Source organism: Balaenoptera ricei, chromosome 12 (genome assembly GCF_028023285.1).
Source record: "Balaenoptera ricei isolate mBalRic1 chromosome 12, mBalRic1.hap2, whole genome shotgun sequence".
In the NCBI taxonomy this organism is placed as follows: domain Eukaryota; kingdom Metazoa; phylum Chordata; class Mammalia; order Artiodactyla; family Balaenopteridae; genus Balaenoptera; species Balaenoptera ricei.
The window spans coordinates 22,730,517-22,749,688 of record NC_082650.1 but is presented as its reverse complement, the minus strand read 5'-3'; the positions used below and the strand labels follow the sequence as shown (position 1 = coordinate 22,749,688).

Genomic DNA, 19,172 nt, shown 5'->3' with positions numbered 1-19,172 from the left:
GCAAGGAGGAGGTGCCCACCCCCCCGCGGGCGTTCCGAGCTGCTCATTTCTCGCGAGGAGGGTCTCCCGGATTCAGGGCGCCCGGCTTTCGCGTGACCTCCGGGTCTGCCCCGCCCCCTCCCCCCGGCTGGCAGCCGCGCCGGGCCTGGAGCCAGTCTCCCACTCCCTCCGGCCCCCGCAGCTTGCCCCTCGCTGCCCGTCGGGGGGAGCGCCTCTCCCAACCCGCAGCGACACTTCTCCCTCCTGCCCCGGGGCGGGATCCTGGGTGGGGCGGCTGCGCCCACGGGACGGTCCCCGCCGCCGAGCACCGAGGCTGGGACCGCCCCAGGGCCGCGCCGGGCCCGGCCAGACGCCGCGCGCCGCCAGGGCAGCAGCACCTGAGCCCGCTGCCCGGGCAGAGCCTCGGCGCCGGAAGCGCGGGCCGGGTGGACCGGCCCCGGGAACAGCCCGAGCCCGCGGGGGGGAGGGGGGGAAAACGAGAGCCACAAAGGGGGTGAACACGTGCCGCCGCGCGCCAGCGGGGCCGAGGACCTACGGAAACGGACCCCTTCACCCACCCGCCCACTGCCCTGGGAGCGCCCGGGGTACCCCGAGCACCCAGCACCAGCTCGAAGGCAGACCCAGCCGCTAAGCTTCAACGTTCTCGCCCTAACTTTCCTCCAACTTCTCTGTAAGGAGGAACCTGCCGCCCCGCCCGCCGCGATCCGCACTTGAACTCCGCGGAGTCGGCCGTCCACCTTGCGCCACCCCGAGCGCCGGCTAGGAGCGGCTGTCGGGAAGCCCCGATGACCTCTCCAGAAAGAGCGTGAAGAAGGCTTCGGCAGCCGCGCTCGGCCCAGGCGCCAGGGCGGCGCCACCGGGGAACTCGGAGCAGCAGAGCCGGGGAAGGTGGTGGAGCATGACCGCGCGGCCCCTGGGGACCTCAGCGCAGTGATGCCGACATGTAAGTCCCCCCTTTCAGCTCAGGATTCCTTCACACCTTTACCTGTGCCTCCCCCCGCCCCACCCCAAGGGCTTTGTAAGGACTTCAACCGCATTGACGGAATAAACCGGTTTGTCTTCACTTGGCCCCTCGAGGCACTGAGGGGCGAGCTGCTGCTGCCGGACGGAGCTGTGACATGTGTGTGCCGCTGGCTTTTTTCCAGCGAGAGGTAAACCTCACGTTTGCGCGGCGTAAAGCATAATAAAAAAGGCAGGGCTTCAAGAATGGGGAAAAGGGTTTGGATTCAAATGAAACAAGGAGTCACCGGCGCGGCTGCTCCGTCCAGGGGCCTCGCCCTGCCAAGAAGCCGCTCTCCTGGATCAGCAAGCACCTGGGAGCTTGGAAGGTACTAGTATGCCGAGAAAATGTTGACTTTACACATTGCCACCCTTGACTGTAGAAGTTATTCTTGGATCTTTGGGTTATTTGAATGGTTTTTTTTTTAAAAAAAAAAGCGCGCAGAAAAGTTTCACGGTGTACTTTGTAGATTAAAAATAATTAAAGAAGATGCCATTGAACGTGATAAGATCTGTGAAGGGTCTTGTGCAGAAGTTGAAGTGGGGAGTATAGGGCGATGAAACGCTTAGAGAAACCTAATGGGTTTTGCCTCTGGAATTGTCATCCAAGTGGTGAGGTGCCTCAGAGCGACCCTGCGGAAGGGCCACCGAGCACCCCCTAGCCTTCCAGAATGGGAAAAGGAAGGTTGTTCTCTGAAGGACCAAGCTTATTTTTGTGGCCAACTCAGAAGTTACCTTTTCTTGTAATATATAATTTTCCCTCTGGTGTTTTGTTTAATGTTGGGCAGACACCCCGACAGACATTTTACTCCCTTCCACTAATATACAAGAGTTTCTAGAAATTGATATTCGCCCTCTCTCCCCCAACTTCTGGAGCCTTATTTATTTCCACTTAAATTTCCTCTTTCAATGTAATACCCGGGAAGAGACAAGCCCCTCAGGCCTTTGTCCATTCCTTGCACCGTCTGCCTCCCTCCCTCCAGCACACATTTTCAAAATAGGAAAAAGTGTTAGTGCCCAGAAGCCTAGCACTTGGCAGCTCTGTTCCTGGTGGTGAGCAGTATAATTAGAAAGGAACCACTTATTTTTATAAAACTGCATGTGAAGTAATTCCACACCTGTGAGTTTTAAAGTTTCATTTACCCAGTGGAATTAGCAAGGTATAACCTGAAAGAATTTATTTTGGGATACAGCCAACAGTCTCATATAAGACTTGTTCTCATATACAGGCAACACATTTTGAATGAATGTGAGTTTGTTTTAAACTTCAGTTTTTTTCTGAAAATATAGTAAGGTTTTTAACAGCAGATATTTGTCTAGCTTCCTTTCAGCTTTCCTAGGTGATTTAAATCTTATGGGGAAAAAACTACGTTACACATGAAGAAAATATGAATACCAGGTTTTAAAATAAAAGGTGTGAAACTGATCAACAAGTGATGTAAAAATTTTCTGACTATGAAATTAAGTTATATAGTCCATTTGAATTCTATATGATTAAAAAAATCTTATGTCATTATATAGTAAAAGCATGAATATTTAATCACATAAAATTATGGAGTTTAATACCCTGATTTGAGTTTCTTTATTGAGCTATTTTGACAGAAAGTTTTTCCATTTCTTGCCAGATTATAACTGTTTCTTTTTTCCATTTTGCTGTTTATAATTCATATGGAATGGTTTAAGATTATCTGATTCTTTTTAGATATTAGTATGTTAGAGTATATGGAAGTAATACCAACCTTTCCAAGGTAAATATTCCTACTATCTTGTTGAAAAGCGTTGAAAAGGGAAACATAAACTATATTATCTATCTTTTAAATTTTAATTTTGATGGATTCAAATACACAAATTATTTAAGTATATTTTCTGCCTACTCCTGTGGATAGAGTATATATTGTTACACTCAAGTTCTGGAATTACAGACTTTATAAATATACTTTGGAGTTGTAGTGACTGCATATTTTTCATACCCTAAGAAATTTAATAGATTTAGCAAGACTTGCATTAATTGGTCTCAAGCTGCATGAAGCTACTGTTCCATTTATGGCTTATATAAATTACATGACATTGTGCTTTTCCAGTGTGAATGGTGAATGAGGCTATTGTCTCTTGGCTTATGGGAAATATTAGAAGCTTGTAGCTTTACTGCCCAACTAGACACGTCACTCTGATTTCTGGAAATAACGATTTGAAAGAGAATCAGTTTATATATTAAAAATAAACTGACAACCACTTCCTTAAACCTGACCATTTTTCTGACTGCCCATGTCTTACAAGAGTTTACATGTCTGATGGGATGATCAAAACTTTCTTGAAACTATTTAGACTTTAGACTAAATAGGAAAAGACTTTGTTCAGTGTGTGTGGCATGCTTGGGCAAAAACTACATCTTTCCACTTCATTTCTAATGGGATGACATTATTACATTACCTACATTGGATGACATTAAGAAGCACACTGGGTGACTGGGGCGATAACATTTAAAGGACATTTCAATCGTAACTAAAAATGCCAATAAAACTTGAGTGTGCTACTTGAGTGTCATCCTACTTTCCTTTGTGAGCATTACTCAGGATGAAATTATTTGGAATGCCTTAAGGAAAACTTTAATATTGCTGTATTGAAAACATTTATAGCAGATATGACCAATGCTTAACATATTTAGTATCGAATTGGTTAAAAAATCACAAATCACTAGAAAGAAAAGTATTTATAATGGAAAACTATACAAATGACTTGAATATGACAATCTGAACAAAGGAAATCCAAATGAGACATTATTTCTTCTATCAAACTGGCAATGATTAAAGCAATAATACTCAGTAGTGATGAAAGTGTCATCAGATGAACACTGATATCCTTCAGTGTAAATGTGTATGTGTGTATTTAACTTTATTTAGAAATAGTTTTAAACCTACAGAGAAGTTGCAAAAATAACACAAAAACAGCTGTATACTCTTTACACAGAAACACTTATTGTAAATACTTACCCCATTCGTTTTATCATTTTTCTTCTTCTCTTCTCCCCTCCACTGTCTGTACGTACACACATATACACACACACACAATTTTTTTACTGAACCATCTGAAAGTAACTTACATTCATCAGGGCTTCAGGGTTTACTTTTTTAATTGAAATTTTAATTGAGGTATTTGTCGATTCACATGCAGTTTTAAGAAATAATACAGAGACAGCCCACGTACCCTTTACCCAGTTTCTCCCAATGGTGACATTTTGCAAAACTAAAGTACAATATCACAACCAGGATAGTGATACAATACACCTCTCTTTTTCAGATTTTCCCAGTTTTACATGTATTTGTGTGTGTGTGTGTGTGTGTGTGTATTTCTCACGATTACCTTTTAATTTCATTTATGGTAAAGCCAGTTAGGTACATTATAGCTCAAATAAGGGTCAAGATTTGTGCAGATTTGAAGAATAAATCTTTCTGCCTTTTTGAAGTGGTGGGGGGGGGTGAACCCAACTTAATAAAAGAAGTTACATTGAGCAATAGAATAGCACTTCTCTTTTTATTCATTGTTTAGGCTCAGGAACATGATCTTTAACCAGAAAATGAAACAAAATTGTAAGCAGGCTTGAATAAACCAAATTACCATTCTTTTTACTCTGGAAGAATTAAGGTATTCTCTGTGCTACTCATGTCCCTTTCCGAAAGGATTTGCCATAGAAATACAGTTGGTATATGGAGAATGAAGTTATTTCTGACTATTGCTGATATTAAGAGAATTAGTACCATGTTAATTTCTCCACCAATTTCAAACTTTCTTCACTAATTTCTCTTTGTGACTTTTAGGGGAGTCAGTAGGAGTAAAGAGATGGAAGACAGTAGGTTTTTTAGATTTTAATACATTTGGATTAAATGACATCTACAAGGAGTCATATCGACATTTAAAACAATTCCTATAAAAGGGTTGAGTTCTAAAGCTTTCTGACACAGGATTTAAGTATATTGTATCTTGTAGCCTATATACATTGAAAAGGAGAGTGAGTTTGCAATAGAGGTAGCTTCGTTCTCAAAAAGGACAGTTGAGTTGGAAGGCAGGTGACACAGGGGGTCTTTTTGGCTCTGACACCACTGATTATGTGATCTTGGGCAAGTAGTTTAACATCATAGTTTTTTCATCTGTGAAATGATAGGTTTTATTGCATAACTTTTAGATTATTTTCAGGTTATAGAAGTCTATGACTCTCTTTTACTTAAAAAATATTCTTGTTCTTTTCAATAGACCTTTGAGGCCACAACTTGAGTGACACAAAATTATACTGTATTTTTTGTAGTTCCTGTTTATAACCTTAGTAACCCTGTTCAGGATTTTCCATTCTTGTGAGAAAGTTGTTTAAATCCCAGGGATGTGTCTTTGCTAATTGGTCCCCTGAGAAGACATACAGTGCTTTCCTTCCTCTGTTCTATTCTTAATTTATTTGTTTCTGTTCTTCAGTAAACAGTAAAGTGGATGAAGGGTGGCGTGTCATATGGTTTATGTTGGTTACAAGTTCTTGCCCTGTCCTGGGTTCCTTTTCTGTACAAAGTGATGGAGTCCTGAGAACTGGAATGCATTAAGCCCGTGGTTGTCCTTTGCCGCTCTTGTCTGATAGGATTGCAGGCAGCTTTTATAAAATAGCTTCAGGAGTGAATATGGAATTCCTAAGTGTCGGAACCTTTCATAGCAAAAAAAAGTTGCATGAGCACGTGAAATAGTATTGTGTTGCTAAACTAATGAACATCATTCCCTGAGTATTGTTTAGAGAGCACGGGAACATAAGAGGAGGCCACTATTCACATATTGATAACGGAGGATTGTCATGCGCCACAAAGATTAAGAAGCTAGGAGTTCTCCTGGGCTGATACTTCCTTCTATTAATATCTATAAGGCTGGCAGCCAGGCTTCACTGGTTTGCCCCTTTATTCCTCTGGGCCTCAGTTTCCTCCTTGGTGAAATGAGGAGGTTAGACTTCATCTTTGGTCCTTCCAGATGATAACGTCTTTGAATATATAATTGTTCTTTTGTTTCAGAAGCACACTCATTCATCCCCAGCATGAATGGGAAACACCTCATTCATCCAGCATCAATGGGAAATGGACCCATTCTTCCAAAAAAGTGAACTTGCCATGTGACAAAAGTTTACAGGCTACCCTTTTTAAAGCGCTCACTAAGTTCCATACAATGTTACATCTAGTTCTTTTTGGTGGATAGTATTCTATTTACAGAAGAGAAAATAGGCTCAGAGTTTAAGAACTTGACCCTGCCCCCAAAACATACGGTAAATAGAAGCACCAGGATGTAACTACGTGCTATTCCAGAGTTCACATCCATTATTATTACGTTATTATTAATGACTCACTATAACATCTTGCTTCTTGTAAGCAGTAACACTGATTTTAATTTCAAATATTTTGGATGGATGTATTTGAAAATATACCTTCCATACAAAAACCCTCTATTTTTATTATTATTATTTTTAAAAAATTTTTATTGGAGTATAGTTGATTTACAATGTTGTGCAAAATTGCTCTTTAGAACGTAGCCTTTTTCTCATGTAGAATTTCCCCTAGGAGCTGCATGATGCTGGAGCTTGTAGTTTGGTGAATATAAAAACATGTCCTGAATATCAGATACTATTTTAAATTTCTGTAATAATGGCATACATGAATAATCCATTTCTTCTCTGTTCTAAGTGGATCCCAGAAGTAGCCACAAAGTCAATAGATTGGTTTTGGCTTATAACATTGATCCTATTGTCTGTTCCTCGTTAAGTCCTTTCTTTTGGTTTTGCTGTTGACAGAATAACCACACTTATATTAGAATGCTCGGGATGGTAGTAAAAATAAAAATAGCTAACATTTATTGAGCACTTGCTGAATGTTAGGCACATTTCTTAAATGACATGATTTGATTTAATCATCCAGCTTCTCCATAGACTAGATTCTATTGTTGTTCCTATTTTACAGGTGAAAACTAGGAGGCACAAGGTGGTGAAGTCAATTTTCCAGGGGTTGCATAGCTCATAAGTAGCAAACCCAGGTCTGTCTGCCTCTAGATCTTGTTCTCTTTGTTATTTAAGTAGTCTCTAACAGTAAAAGACAGATTGAAAATGCAGGCTTAAGGCAAGTGCAAGAACCAGTTTGATGTCTATTTTTGCTTATACAAGTATTTCTCTTACCACTTTCTGGTTTTCTATTTAGTATTATACACTTTATTCCAGATAAGCAACCTGCAGGAAAAAAGGTATTACTCTGGCCCTAAAGTATCTTATTAGTTGCTCCTCTTTTTAGAAATAAAATGACTCTCGATTACCACTTATAATCAAAGTAACTCTCTTTGGGGATTTTAAGATCTGGAGTTTTCTTACTGCTACTCACCTCTTCTTCCTGCCTCATGACTCTTCTGCTCAGCAGTTCATTTATGGTCCCTTTTTGTGACTGACTTTTACAGCTGCTGCCCCCTTCAGTGGTTTGCCTTTTTTGATAGGGCTGAGTCAATGAAAGGTGTCACACCACTGTCTGAAGCCAATATAATATGTATGTCCCCATCTAAATCATTAAGGATAATTTTGAGTTTAAAGATGACACTGTTGGACTTCCCTGGTGGTGCAGTGGTTAAGAATCTGCCTGCCAATGCAGGGGCCACGGGTTCGATCCCTGGTCCGGGAAGATCCCACATGCCTCTGAGCAACTAAGCCTGTGCACCACAACTACTGAGCCTGCGAGGCACAACTACTGAGCCCACGTGTCACAACTGCTGAAGCCTGTGCGCCTAGAGCTGGTGCTCTGCAACAACAGAAGCCACAGCAATGGGAAGTCCACGCACCGCAACGAAGAGTAGCCCCCCTCACCGCAACTAGAGAAAGCCCGCGTGCAGCAACGAAGACCCAACACAGCCAAAAATAAATAAATAAAGTTTTAAAAATGTTTAAAAAAACAAAATGAGACTCTTGTACGGAGAATTATTTGAGAGTTTTCAAAGCAGCACCCCTCCATCTAACGTCATTTATTAGTTTTATAATACTTGGTGTTTACTAGCCATTTAAAAACTTTGATAGCTATTATTATATATAAAGAAATTAATCTTTTAGAACGTTAGTGCTTCTGTACTTAATTTTAGGGGAAGGAAGAAAGTTTGGGCACTTTAATTTTCTTTTAAATATTTCCATTTGTGAAGCAGCAGATGTTATAAAATGAAAACATTTCCCTAGAGCCTAAATTTCTGGGAGATTATAGAAGAGGTTGATAAAAACATCCTCTTGCTACTCAGATGGGTATGTGACTGGTGATGCCGAAGGTTGATGCCGAAATTGGTTTTTTTTTTATAAGTGACTTTTTTCTTGTATTATCTGAATACTTCCCCATCTTCATGAAGAAATCGTCTATTATATATTCGTTGATAAAGAAGGTGCCACCAAGTGGCAAATAAAATGCATGGATTTTTTTGTTTTGCCTAATTAGCTTAAAGGGGATGCTTAGTTTATCATCTTCAAAGTTTCTTTTTTTTATCTGGAAGCAAGGCTGAATCTGAAGGTTCCTATTTTCCAGTACCTGCTGGAAACCTACAGATTTTATTGACCGAATGCTTTACTGAATCTAAGTGTCCTGACTGTTGCTTTTTTCCATGACAGGATGTTTCACTCAGGCCGAATGTGGAGCTGTCATTCGAAATGGAAGCCAAGTTCTCTTTTGTTCTTATTTGCTTTATATATTGTGTATATTCCTCCCTCAGGTAAGTAAGACTCTTTTTCAAACTCGGAATTTAATAATGATTACATTGCCTTCAGTATAAGTGTGCCTTGTATTTGTTGACGTTTTCTGTCCTTACAGGCTTTTTCTGTCCATGGCCTCTCATTCCTCTTGAATTATGTGTGAATTCTATTACTTTGATCATTGTTTTATTTTCTAATGAGTGTATTTCTTTAATCTTAGCTACACTTCTTTTAGTTTTATTTATCTCACCCATATTGAATGATGAGATAGCTACATATCTGACATTAAAAATGTGCTAGCTGTTTCTTCTACAGTTGAATAAATACACAGTACTTAATTCTCTCTTTTCAAGTTTTCATTCAGTTCTTTATGAAAAGTAAAGTATAGGCTTTGCTATTTTTATTTATTGCCAAGTATCAGACAGGAATTTGAAATTAAGTTTTTAGATCATGAAGGTTATTTAGTTGACTTAAAATAATGTGACAAAGTTAATTTTAATTACAGTACTTTTGGAATGAAAATATTTAATTTTTAAAAAGAGTACAGTTTTTTTCTCAACTCTGAAATAAGACCTTTTTAGCTGTTATTGAAAGCCAAATTTTCTATAAACAGCTAATTATATGAATGAGCCAATAAGAACTTGAGGAATGTGAATGATCTTTAAAAGTTATCTGGTTTTGTTACTTGAGCAAACTGCATTTTTCTTAAGTCCATTTTGTTTTACACTTTTAATTTTTTTTGCTGTTGTCTTTATTCAGTTTATTATATTTTCCTTTAGAATGAAGTCATTACTCATGAAGTCTCATGTATTGATTACTTGGGATTTACTCAAGATTTTATACATTCCATGTTTATAACATACCTGTATGTTATTATAAATAATACATTTAACAAATCTGGAAATAGATTACCTGCTAAAATTGCTAATTCATGGATCAAGATATTTAACTAGTGTTTAATATACAAATACTTTTTTCCAAGCCATCAGGTGGTTTCAGCTACTTACTTGGGAAATCCCTGGTACTTGTTTGCTAGCTTCAAAACAAAATTGATCTTTGAGTGGTTTTTTTGGTGTATTTGTTTCAATTTCCTTATAAAGTCTATCTTTCTGTTACTTTCATTGCCAGAAAGAGGAAGCACACTTGTAAAGAGATCTGAAAATTATATATACATTAGATTTTTATCATGTACAGTGTTGAACTGTTTCTTAACTTTCAAAAGTGACCCTCCAAGAGCCAATTACATGATGTAAGGTAAATTATGAGATTAAAATTCATTTTTGTTAGGTCATAGCATTTGTAAATTTTCAAGCCTACTTCAAACCTTAAATTGGGACTTTTTATTTTAGATGTCAACATTTTATTTGGTATATGCACCTTCATTATTTTAATCATTTGAATAAATGAAACACATGTTTTTAGACTAAGTAAATGGGGTCAACTGGGCTGAGACTAGGATGGGGCAAGGGAAGCACCTGGGATGTAAAATTTAAGGAGGCGCTTATTCTCAAGGGCATGGGAATCAAAGTACTTAAATGTGTTTTTAAGTTACTGTCTGACACAAGAAATCTTTTTAAAATATTTCTTTTATTACCCCACATGGTGTGTACATCACCTAAGGCTTTGTGACAGCTAGTTACCTGTGTTTTCTCGTGAAGCCAGAATGTTTTGTGTCTATATATCTTAAATTTGACTCACTTAAAATGCCACCACCTCCCACATGAATATTTGAATTCACAGAAATACATTAGGGGCTATTATTGGCATTTTAATATCAAAATTGTGCCTTATAAGTAACTCAGTATAGGGTTTGTTAAAAAATGCGTAGTGAAACTTTAGCTATATCTAATTTTCAGAGTCCTGTCTTTCAATCATGGTGTAATACCACTATATTTTTGAAGAACATCTGGTGCTTAACTGTGACTTATGTCTCTGTATAGGCAATCTTTGACTTTTTTCACTTCTCTGGATGGCCCCTAGGTGATCTCATCGAATCCAGTGGCTTTCAGTGGCATCTTGATGCCAGTGTCTCCTCAGTCTTTATCTTTGTACCCGGCCCCTTCTTGGACCCGGAGTCATTTCTTGGGTTCCTTATTCTCATACACTTGGATATATAATAGTCCTCAAACTTCACATGTGTGAACAGGGTTCTTTTTTTTTTTTAATATTAATTTTTTTTTAAAATTTATTTATTTTTGGCTGCGTTGGGTCTTCGTTGCTGCATGCGGGATTTCTCTAGTTGTGGTGAGTGGGGGCTACTCTTCGTTGCGGTGCATGGGCTTCTCATCGTGGTGGCTTCTCTTTGTTGCGGAGCACGGGCTCTAGGCTCACAGGCTTCAGTAGTTGTGACTCGCAGGCTCCAGAGCGCAGCCTCAATAGTTGTGGCGTACGGGCTTAGTTGCTCCATGGCATGTGGGATCTTCCCGGACCAGGGCTTGAACCCATGTCCCCTGCATTGGCAGGCGGATTCTTAACCACTGTGCCACCAGGGAAGCCCTGAACAAGATTCTTGATTCCTACCTCCGATCCTCAAATATGCTTCACTCTCATGCATTACAGTGCATCCTACTATCCTGCTAGTCTCTGCTACAGTCACTATTTTTTAGACACATGTCCTTTCTATTCCTTAACCATGCCTTCTTAGTACTCTCTTCTCCCTAATCCACAGGTGCCTGGTTCTTTTTTGATACTCAGGTCTTAATTATTACCATCTAAGATAAGTCTGCCTATCCCCCAATTCAAAGGAGTCCCCTTGTCACTCTCATTTCACCCTTTAGGGATAATTTATTGATTTTGGTTACTCTCTTGGTTGTTAATATTTTGTTAATTTGACTGCTGTAGCTGGGTTAGAGGGTTGGCAAAACCTCTTGATTGTTAAGCTTGACACTTAGTTCAGATGATTAAAAATTAGGATCCTGTAGTTTAATTCTGATAATATCCACAATTTAACTCATAAAATAGAACTGCAATGTTAAATCTTCTAGGTAAGTTAGCATTTGTAGTTTCGTGGACATTTACAAAGCAAATAGTATACAAGGTTTATGCCCTTTAGGATTTTAAAAAGTAGTATAGAAACAGAATACCTTGTCTCTTGATAGGTGATGAATATAACTTTTAATAAGAACTACAGCAAAATAACATTTGAATATTTAAACCGGTCCCACAGAAGTACAAATTACAAAATATGATTGTTTTTTACCCACTAGCTTGACAGTATTTAGAAAGGTTGATAGCATCCAGTATTATTAAAGTTTAGGTGAAGAAGACACACTAGCACTGTTGGCTCTGTCTTTTGGGAGAGTAATTGGGCAACATTTTTTTAAAGAGTAAGAGTGTGTATTTTCTTTGACATATCACTCCCACATGTAGGCATCTATCCTATAGAAATAAAAACCATAATAAATATATAGAGAAATATGTACCCATATGTTAACTGTAACATTGTTATAGCAAACAATTGGTAGAGACTCTGATTGTTCATCAACAAGGGAATGGTTGTATAAATTATTTTATATTCATACCATGAAATACTGTGTAGCCATTCAAAACTATGCATATTGGCTTGAAAAGATAATACAGTTAAGTTAAAAAGCAAATTACAGAACAATATAAGATTATCCTGGATTTGTAATAAGTTGTACTACAAAACTGGGATTATTATGTATGTATACTTTGTGTAAGACTGTATAAACATATTAATAAAACATGGAATGATACACATCAGGTTTTAAAATGGGTTATCACAGGGGCATAAAGTGGATTATCTCAGGGTGGGAGTGAGAAGGGGGAAGGCGATGGAACTTCATACAACTCCGAATGATTTGCCTCGTTACAATGAACATGTATTACTGTAGTAATTTGGGAAAACAAAAAATCCTAATAAGATTCTTTGGTATTAAAAACAGAAGCCGCATTAAAAAAACTGCCAGAGAGACTGTTGACGTGTATGAATATTATACTTTTATAAGTATGGTTATAATGGTTAGTCATGTAACCATTACTCCAGCTCTTCCTTCACTTGATATGAATCTCTAAAAGATGTTTCAGTTAAGAACCTCTTTTTATGTAGCGTGACACACTATGATCTGAAGATGAATGATGATATCTCAAGCAGACAGAAGGTTGTGGCTTCAAATAGAGTGGGAAACAGACAGCCAAGAGCCAACGAGTTCCTTAGCAACCAGGAGCCTGTTTCCACACAGATAGCCTTAGTCACGAGCACTGAGGGAGGAGCCTCCCTTCTCTCCTGAAAATCGATGACATCAGCAGATTATTTCAAAGCTCAATGTTATTCTGATAGTTATGATACATCAACAGCTAAAAGGGGAAATGTTTCTGAAAGTACAATCTGGCCTGAATTATGTGCTTTCTAGCCCAGAGGACAGCACGGTTCTGGAAGGCAGATGATTGGACTAATCTTGTGCTTTTTTTGGTTTGTGTGTTAATTTTACTCATGATCATCAATTACATTGCAATTTGTATTGGAGTGTTAGACATCTTTTACACATATTTTTATATGCAATCAAATGGCTTTCGAATGCATAGAAAAATAATCCCTTTATAAATCTGCCGGGTTTTTTTTTCTAGCCATTTTAACATTAATATGTCATTAATTACTAAATAAGTATATTTGAAAGGTCAAAAATAAGGCTCTACTTGTGCAAACTATTCTTATTAAGTGAAGAAAGAGCCAGAGTAATGCTTAAGTGACTAACAGAAAACTATAATATATGACAATAAATATTTGTGGGGGTTTTTTTCCAGTTAGGGTCAAAGTGCTCCAAATTACTGTCTGAAGCTTTCAGCTAAAAGGCTGTTTTCCCATTCTACACTTCAGATTAGAAGAGCCAATGTGATTGAATAAGCAAACGTTAGAAAGTTGTATACAGAAGTTTCTTTGATGTGTCTTCCCTGTAGATAATTGCCTGCCTTCATATACCTTTGAGATGATCTGATTTTGATGTAGGTAAATATGAAATCCTATGTTGGGGTCATAAAGTCAATTACATAAATGTGGAATGAGGGTGACTCATCTTGTCACCACAGTGACTATCTCAAGTGACTAAGCAGTGTGATGGGGCCTCCAGTGAAACTGACACCATGTAGGAATTAAGCATTAGGAAGAGTGAGGTGTTAGCAAACAGTCTTCCCCTTTGCTGGTCAGCCCACGCTCGTCTCCAGGCATGGTTGTCATCCTTTAGAGAGAGCTCATAAACAGAGTATCTAGACCAGGCACATCAGCCTGGTGATGAGTCTCGAGCAATCTGAGGAATGTTTCAGAGCACCTCTGTCTCCACTGTTATGTGAAGCCTTTGTGGGGCTGGGTTGCAGCTGTGGACTCATGCCCTTTGAGTCAGCCATCACATTGTTGCTTTGGTGTAACAATTTGGTTTCTTTTGAAAGATAAAAATCTCGCTGAATTAAAAAAATTGATTTAAATGGCACATTTACTTTGGAATAGTGACATCAGTAAGAATGCAACAGTGGTCTTTAGATGTTTGAAGAGTGGTCATTTGGTAGTGAAAACAGACTTAGTCTAAGTATTTTGGGGCTGATGCTCCAAGTACCAAATGACTCAGTAACTGGTTGCCAAGAGACAAAGCCAGCTGACCTTCGAAATCGCCATCACTGGCGATGAAGAAGGTCTGAAGGAGTCTTAATTCTGAAGAGGAATTTGTACTAAAAACCGTGAAGGCCTCCTCAACCTACAGTTTAATCATAGAGAGAGTGTGTGTGTGTTATAGGACTTTTGTGGTTTTTTTTGATCCCTCACACCCTCCTTTGGTAACTGTGAGGTTGTTTTCCATGTCTGCAAGTCTGTCTCTGTTTTGTAAGTTAATTAGTACTGTTTTTCAGATCCCACATATAAGTGATATCATATGATATTTGTCTTTGTCTGATTTACTTCACTTAGTATGATAATCTCTAGGTCCATACATGTTGCTGCAGAGAGAGCCTGTTTTTTTGAGGTACACATTCTTTTAATAGTTACCTCAAAAGTTTCTTCTGTGTGTATTTCCTTTCAATTTTAGCAGGTAAGCTCTACTCAATTACAGATTGGGAAGGTAACTTTCTTAGACAAGATAGACCTGAGGAACTCTAGACTTTGGCAGGTACAAAATTTTCTGCCACTTTCAAATTAATAATTCTTTATGGAGTTTTCCTTTTATTTTCAGCAAGTAGAATATGTGCTTTATGGCACCATTCTTCCTAAGATTTCAGTGTCATAGTATTTAGTAAATTAAAAATGTGGAAAAGAACAAAATGGAAAAGAACCAAAGAGAGAGGGAAAAAAAACTTATTGCAGATTTAATGAGTAAATATGATTTATAAGGTGGGGCAGCAGGGTAGGAAAGTAAGGAGGTTAGATGACAAAATATATTAATCTGACAATGAGCACGAAGTCACAATATTATAGACATCTTTTCCCCTTCACTGAACAAAGATGATTAAACACCTGAAAAAAAAAACAACGAGGTCATTTGCCAGCACGTGGGTGGTAGCTATCACCAGTTCAGGTGAACCTATTTAACCATTTACCAAAAAAAACCTCTCAGAGAGGAATAAAGTAATCCAGTGGGAACTGTGTTACTACTGTATTTCTATGGTTAAGACTAATTATCTTGATTTTTTTAAAAAAAATCATTAAAACTATTTATAGCCAATTAATCTTTTTAGGTGAGAGCTCCTTTGTCAGAAAAATAATTTGAATTATTTGATGTAAAAATATCTTGGTTTACTGTTATTCCTAAACCAGCCTCATCTTAAACTTGTGGTTTAAAAATTATACACTTTTTAAAAAAATTACGGAATTTTCTCTGATAAATCAACTATTATGAGTCAAAAAAGATGCTTCTGCTATTACATTCTGCTCCCAGCTTGGTGCTGCTAGTTTAGATAAAGGGAAGAGAGAAACTGTTGGCAGTAGAGCCAGCTGATGGATTGTGTCAACCCCCTTGAAAATCAAAAATTTTTTCATCTCTTTAATTATAAAATTACACTAATCACTATTATTGGACTATGCAAAGCTATAAGAATGAGTTAATGCTTATGATTTTTACAAATACCTAAACAAAATGGTATTTTTAGAAGATTCTTTATCTGGTTGAAACTTTAAAGAGTACTGTTAAAGTAAAATACAGATCTGAAAAAAAGAAAATACTCTTAATGGGAATACAGTATTAATCACTGCTTTTAAACACATCCACAGTTTCTTCCTTCCTTTTTTTTTTTTTTTGCCTTAAATATATGCACAGAAATATGGCATTATACACAGCGAATACTGGCCTCAATTGAGTATAAGTAACAGTTTCACTGGGTTACTGGCTTTAATGAAGAGAATCTTAAGACAGAAAATGAGGGTTTTCTAGTCATAGTGATTTCCTTGTCTTCAGTACTGATGCTACAGGGGGTGAGGAAAGCTAGAAAGCTAGACTTAGAGAGATATTTTGCCTCCATATTGGGTTTTTTAGAGAGAATGAACTCCCAAGTATATACACTAAGGCATCATGCAATATGGTCCCCACCTCTTCCTGAATTCTCCGAATGGGTGTCTCCTGGCTGGGTCATCAGAGGTGAAAATTAGGCTTTTACTTGGACTGCTAATCTCATCTCTCTTTAGAATGGTAATCTGAAAATCTGTTACTTGTAGTAAGTTCAGGACCACAAAATTTCTGTAACAATACTGATGAAGTACAAATATATCAATAAACAATAAGGTCTGTGGTTCTCTCAGAGCCTTTGCTAACTTGACATAGGACTTTCCTTCCAGTTCAGTAAGCCCTGATACTTTCATTGGTGTTTGTTTAGGCCTCTCATTACTTCTCATCATCTGACTTGCTTACCTGTCTCTCACACACACATATTAGAGAGGTCTGACTTTTTCAGTAACTGTTTCAGAGGAAAGTTCTCTCTGAATTTGCAACAATTACTTTTAAAAAGAATTGAGAGGTAATTGACATGTAACTTTATACTATGCGACTGTTTCTTATATTTAAGGTCCTGTTGGTTTACAGACATGACGCTGTGATTGTGCTGCCACAGAAGAGGTTTTCAGTAAATGTGTAGTGAATGAATCAAATTGCTTTCCAAGCTGCCCTTTTGTGACTTGAATTTTCCTTAGCAAAGTGAGTCTAGCAGATCTAACTGTTAGGTATTCTTACTCAGAACCTTTTCCCTCCCCCAATATTATTAAAGTAAATTAAACATTTGTGACAGCATTATGGTACTTAATGGAGTTACAGAGAACATAGCATGCTACTTTTAAGTGCATTTAAAAGCTGAGGGCTATGTCACAATAATACCATAATATTTGAGTGTTGCACATGTGTGTGTGTATCAGATATGTATCAGACTCTTTTCAAAGTCCTGGCTATGCAGAGCTAAACCATGATTCTTAAAATCAAGAAGTTTTAGTGTTGATAAGGAGACTGACATGAGACAAATAGGAAGCACTGCAATATGTGGTCTAATGGAATTGTGACTGTGATATCAAGGGATAACAGAAGAGATCTCAGAAAAGTTTGCGCAGAGGAGGTAATGTTAAAACTGCATCTTCTAGCAGGGGTGATGAAAAAATACTTACAAAATCACATGGCTTTGTCATTGACCATTTGAAGAGCTTTCCCTGTAATCAGATTGGAAGGCTGGCTGTAAAAACTGATTGCAAACCAAAGCAATCTTGAGAAAGAAAAACGGAGCTGGAGGAATCCCTGACTTCAGACTATACTACAAAGCTACAGTAATCAAGACAGTATGGTACTGGCACAAAAACAGAAATATAGATCAATGGAACAGGATAGAAAGCCCAGAGCTAAACCCACGCACGTATGGTCACCTTAATTTTGATAAAGGGGGCAAGAATATACAATGGAGAAAACACAGCCTCTTCAATAAGTGGTGCTGGGAAAACTGGACAGCTACATGTAAAAGAATGAAATTAGAGCACTCCCTAACACCATACACAAAAGTAAACTCAAGATGGATTAAAGACCTAAATATAAGGCCAGACACTATCAAACTCTTAGAGGAAAACATAGGCAGAGCACTCTATGACATAAATCACAGCAAGATCCTTTTTGACCCACCTCCTAGAGTAATGGAAATAAAAACAAAAATAAACAAATGGGACCTACTGAAACTTGAAAGCTTTTGCACAACAAAGGAAACCATAAACAAGATGAAAAGACAACCCTCAGAATGGGAGAAAATATTTGCAAACAAAGCAACTGACAAAGGATTAATCTTCAAAATATATAAGCAGCTCAATATCAAAAAAACAAACAACCCAATCCAAAAATGGGCAGAAGACCTAAATAGACATTTCTCCAAAGTAGATATACAGATTACCAACAAACACATGAAAGGATGCTCGACATCACTAATCATTAGAGAAATACATACCAAAACTACAATGAGGTATCACCTCACCCCGGTCAGAATGGCCATCACCAAAAAATCTACAAACAATAAATGCTGGAGAGGGTGTGGAGAAAAGGGAACCCTCTTGCACTGTTGGTAGGAATGTAAATTGTTACAGCCACTATGGAGAACAGTATGGAGGTTCCTTAAAAAATTAAAAATAGAACTACCATATGACCCAGCAATCCCACTACTGGGCATATACCCTAAGAAAACCATAATTCAAAAAGAGTCATGTACCACAATGTTCCTTGCAGCACTATTTGCAATAGCCAGGACATGGAAGCAACCTGTGTCCATCGACAGATGAATGGATAAAGAATATTTGGCACATATATACAATGGAATATTACTCAGCCATAAAAAGAAATGAAATTTGTAGTGAGATGGATGGACCCAGAGTCTTCATTCAGAGTGAAGTAAGTCAGAAAGAGAAAAACAAATACCGTATGCTAACACATATATATGGAATCTAAAAAAAAAAAAAAAAAGAAATGGTTCTGAAGAACCTAGCGGCAGGACAGGAATAAAGACTTAGGCGTAGAGAATGGACTTGAGGACACGGGGAGGGGGAAGGGTAAGCTGGGACAAAGTGAGAGAATGGCATGGACATATATACACTACCAAATGTAAAACAGATAGCTAGTGGGAAGCAGCCGCATAGCACAGGGAGATCAGCTTGGTCCTCTGTGACCACCTAGAGGGGTGGGATAGAGAGGGTGGGAGGGAGACGCAAGAGGGAGGGGATATGGGGATATATGTATATGTATAGCGGATTCACTTTGTTATACAGCAGCAACTAACACACCATTCTAAAGCTATTATACTCCAATAAAGATGTTAAACAAACAAACAAACAAACTGATTGCAGTTGTGGGAGTGGTTCGTCCCCACTGAGTTTCATCTCTGATCTTGACCAAAAGCAAAAAGATGGAAAGTGAGCATGGAAATGGAGAAGGGTGAGGTAGGCAGAGAAAGGTAAAGGGCAAACCTAAGAATTCACTGAAACTGATTTTGTGGAAGGATCCATACTTCC

General features: G+C 38.3%; 1 protein-coding gene across 4 annotated transcripts in view; it reads left to right on the top strand.

Annotated features, from left to right (window-relative positions):
- The first annotated feature begins 486 nt into the window (after positions 1 to 486).
- ADGRG6 (adhesion G protein-coupled receptor G6) overlaps positions 487 to 19,172 on the top strand; it is a 140,929-nt gene continuing 122,243 nt past the window's right edge. For all 4 annotated transcript variants that reach the window (XM_059941085.1, XM_059941084.1, XM_059941086.1 and 1 more), the window contains exons 1-2: positions 487 to 943; positions 8,636 to 8,736. In XM_059941085.1, the coding sequence (XP_059797068.1) occupies positions 942 to 943; positions 8,636 to 8,736 (103 nt within the window). In that variant the 5' untranslated portion in view covers positions 487 to 941. The remainder of the gene's footprint in view (positions 944 to 8,635; positions 8,737 to 19,172) is intronic.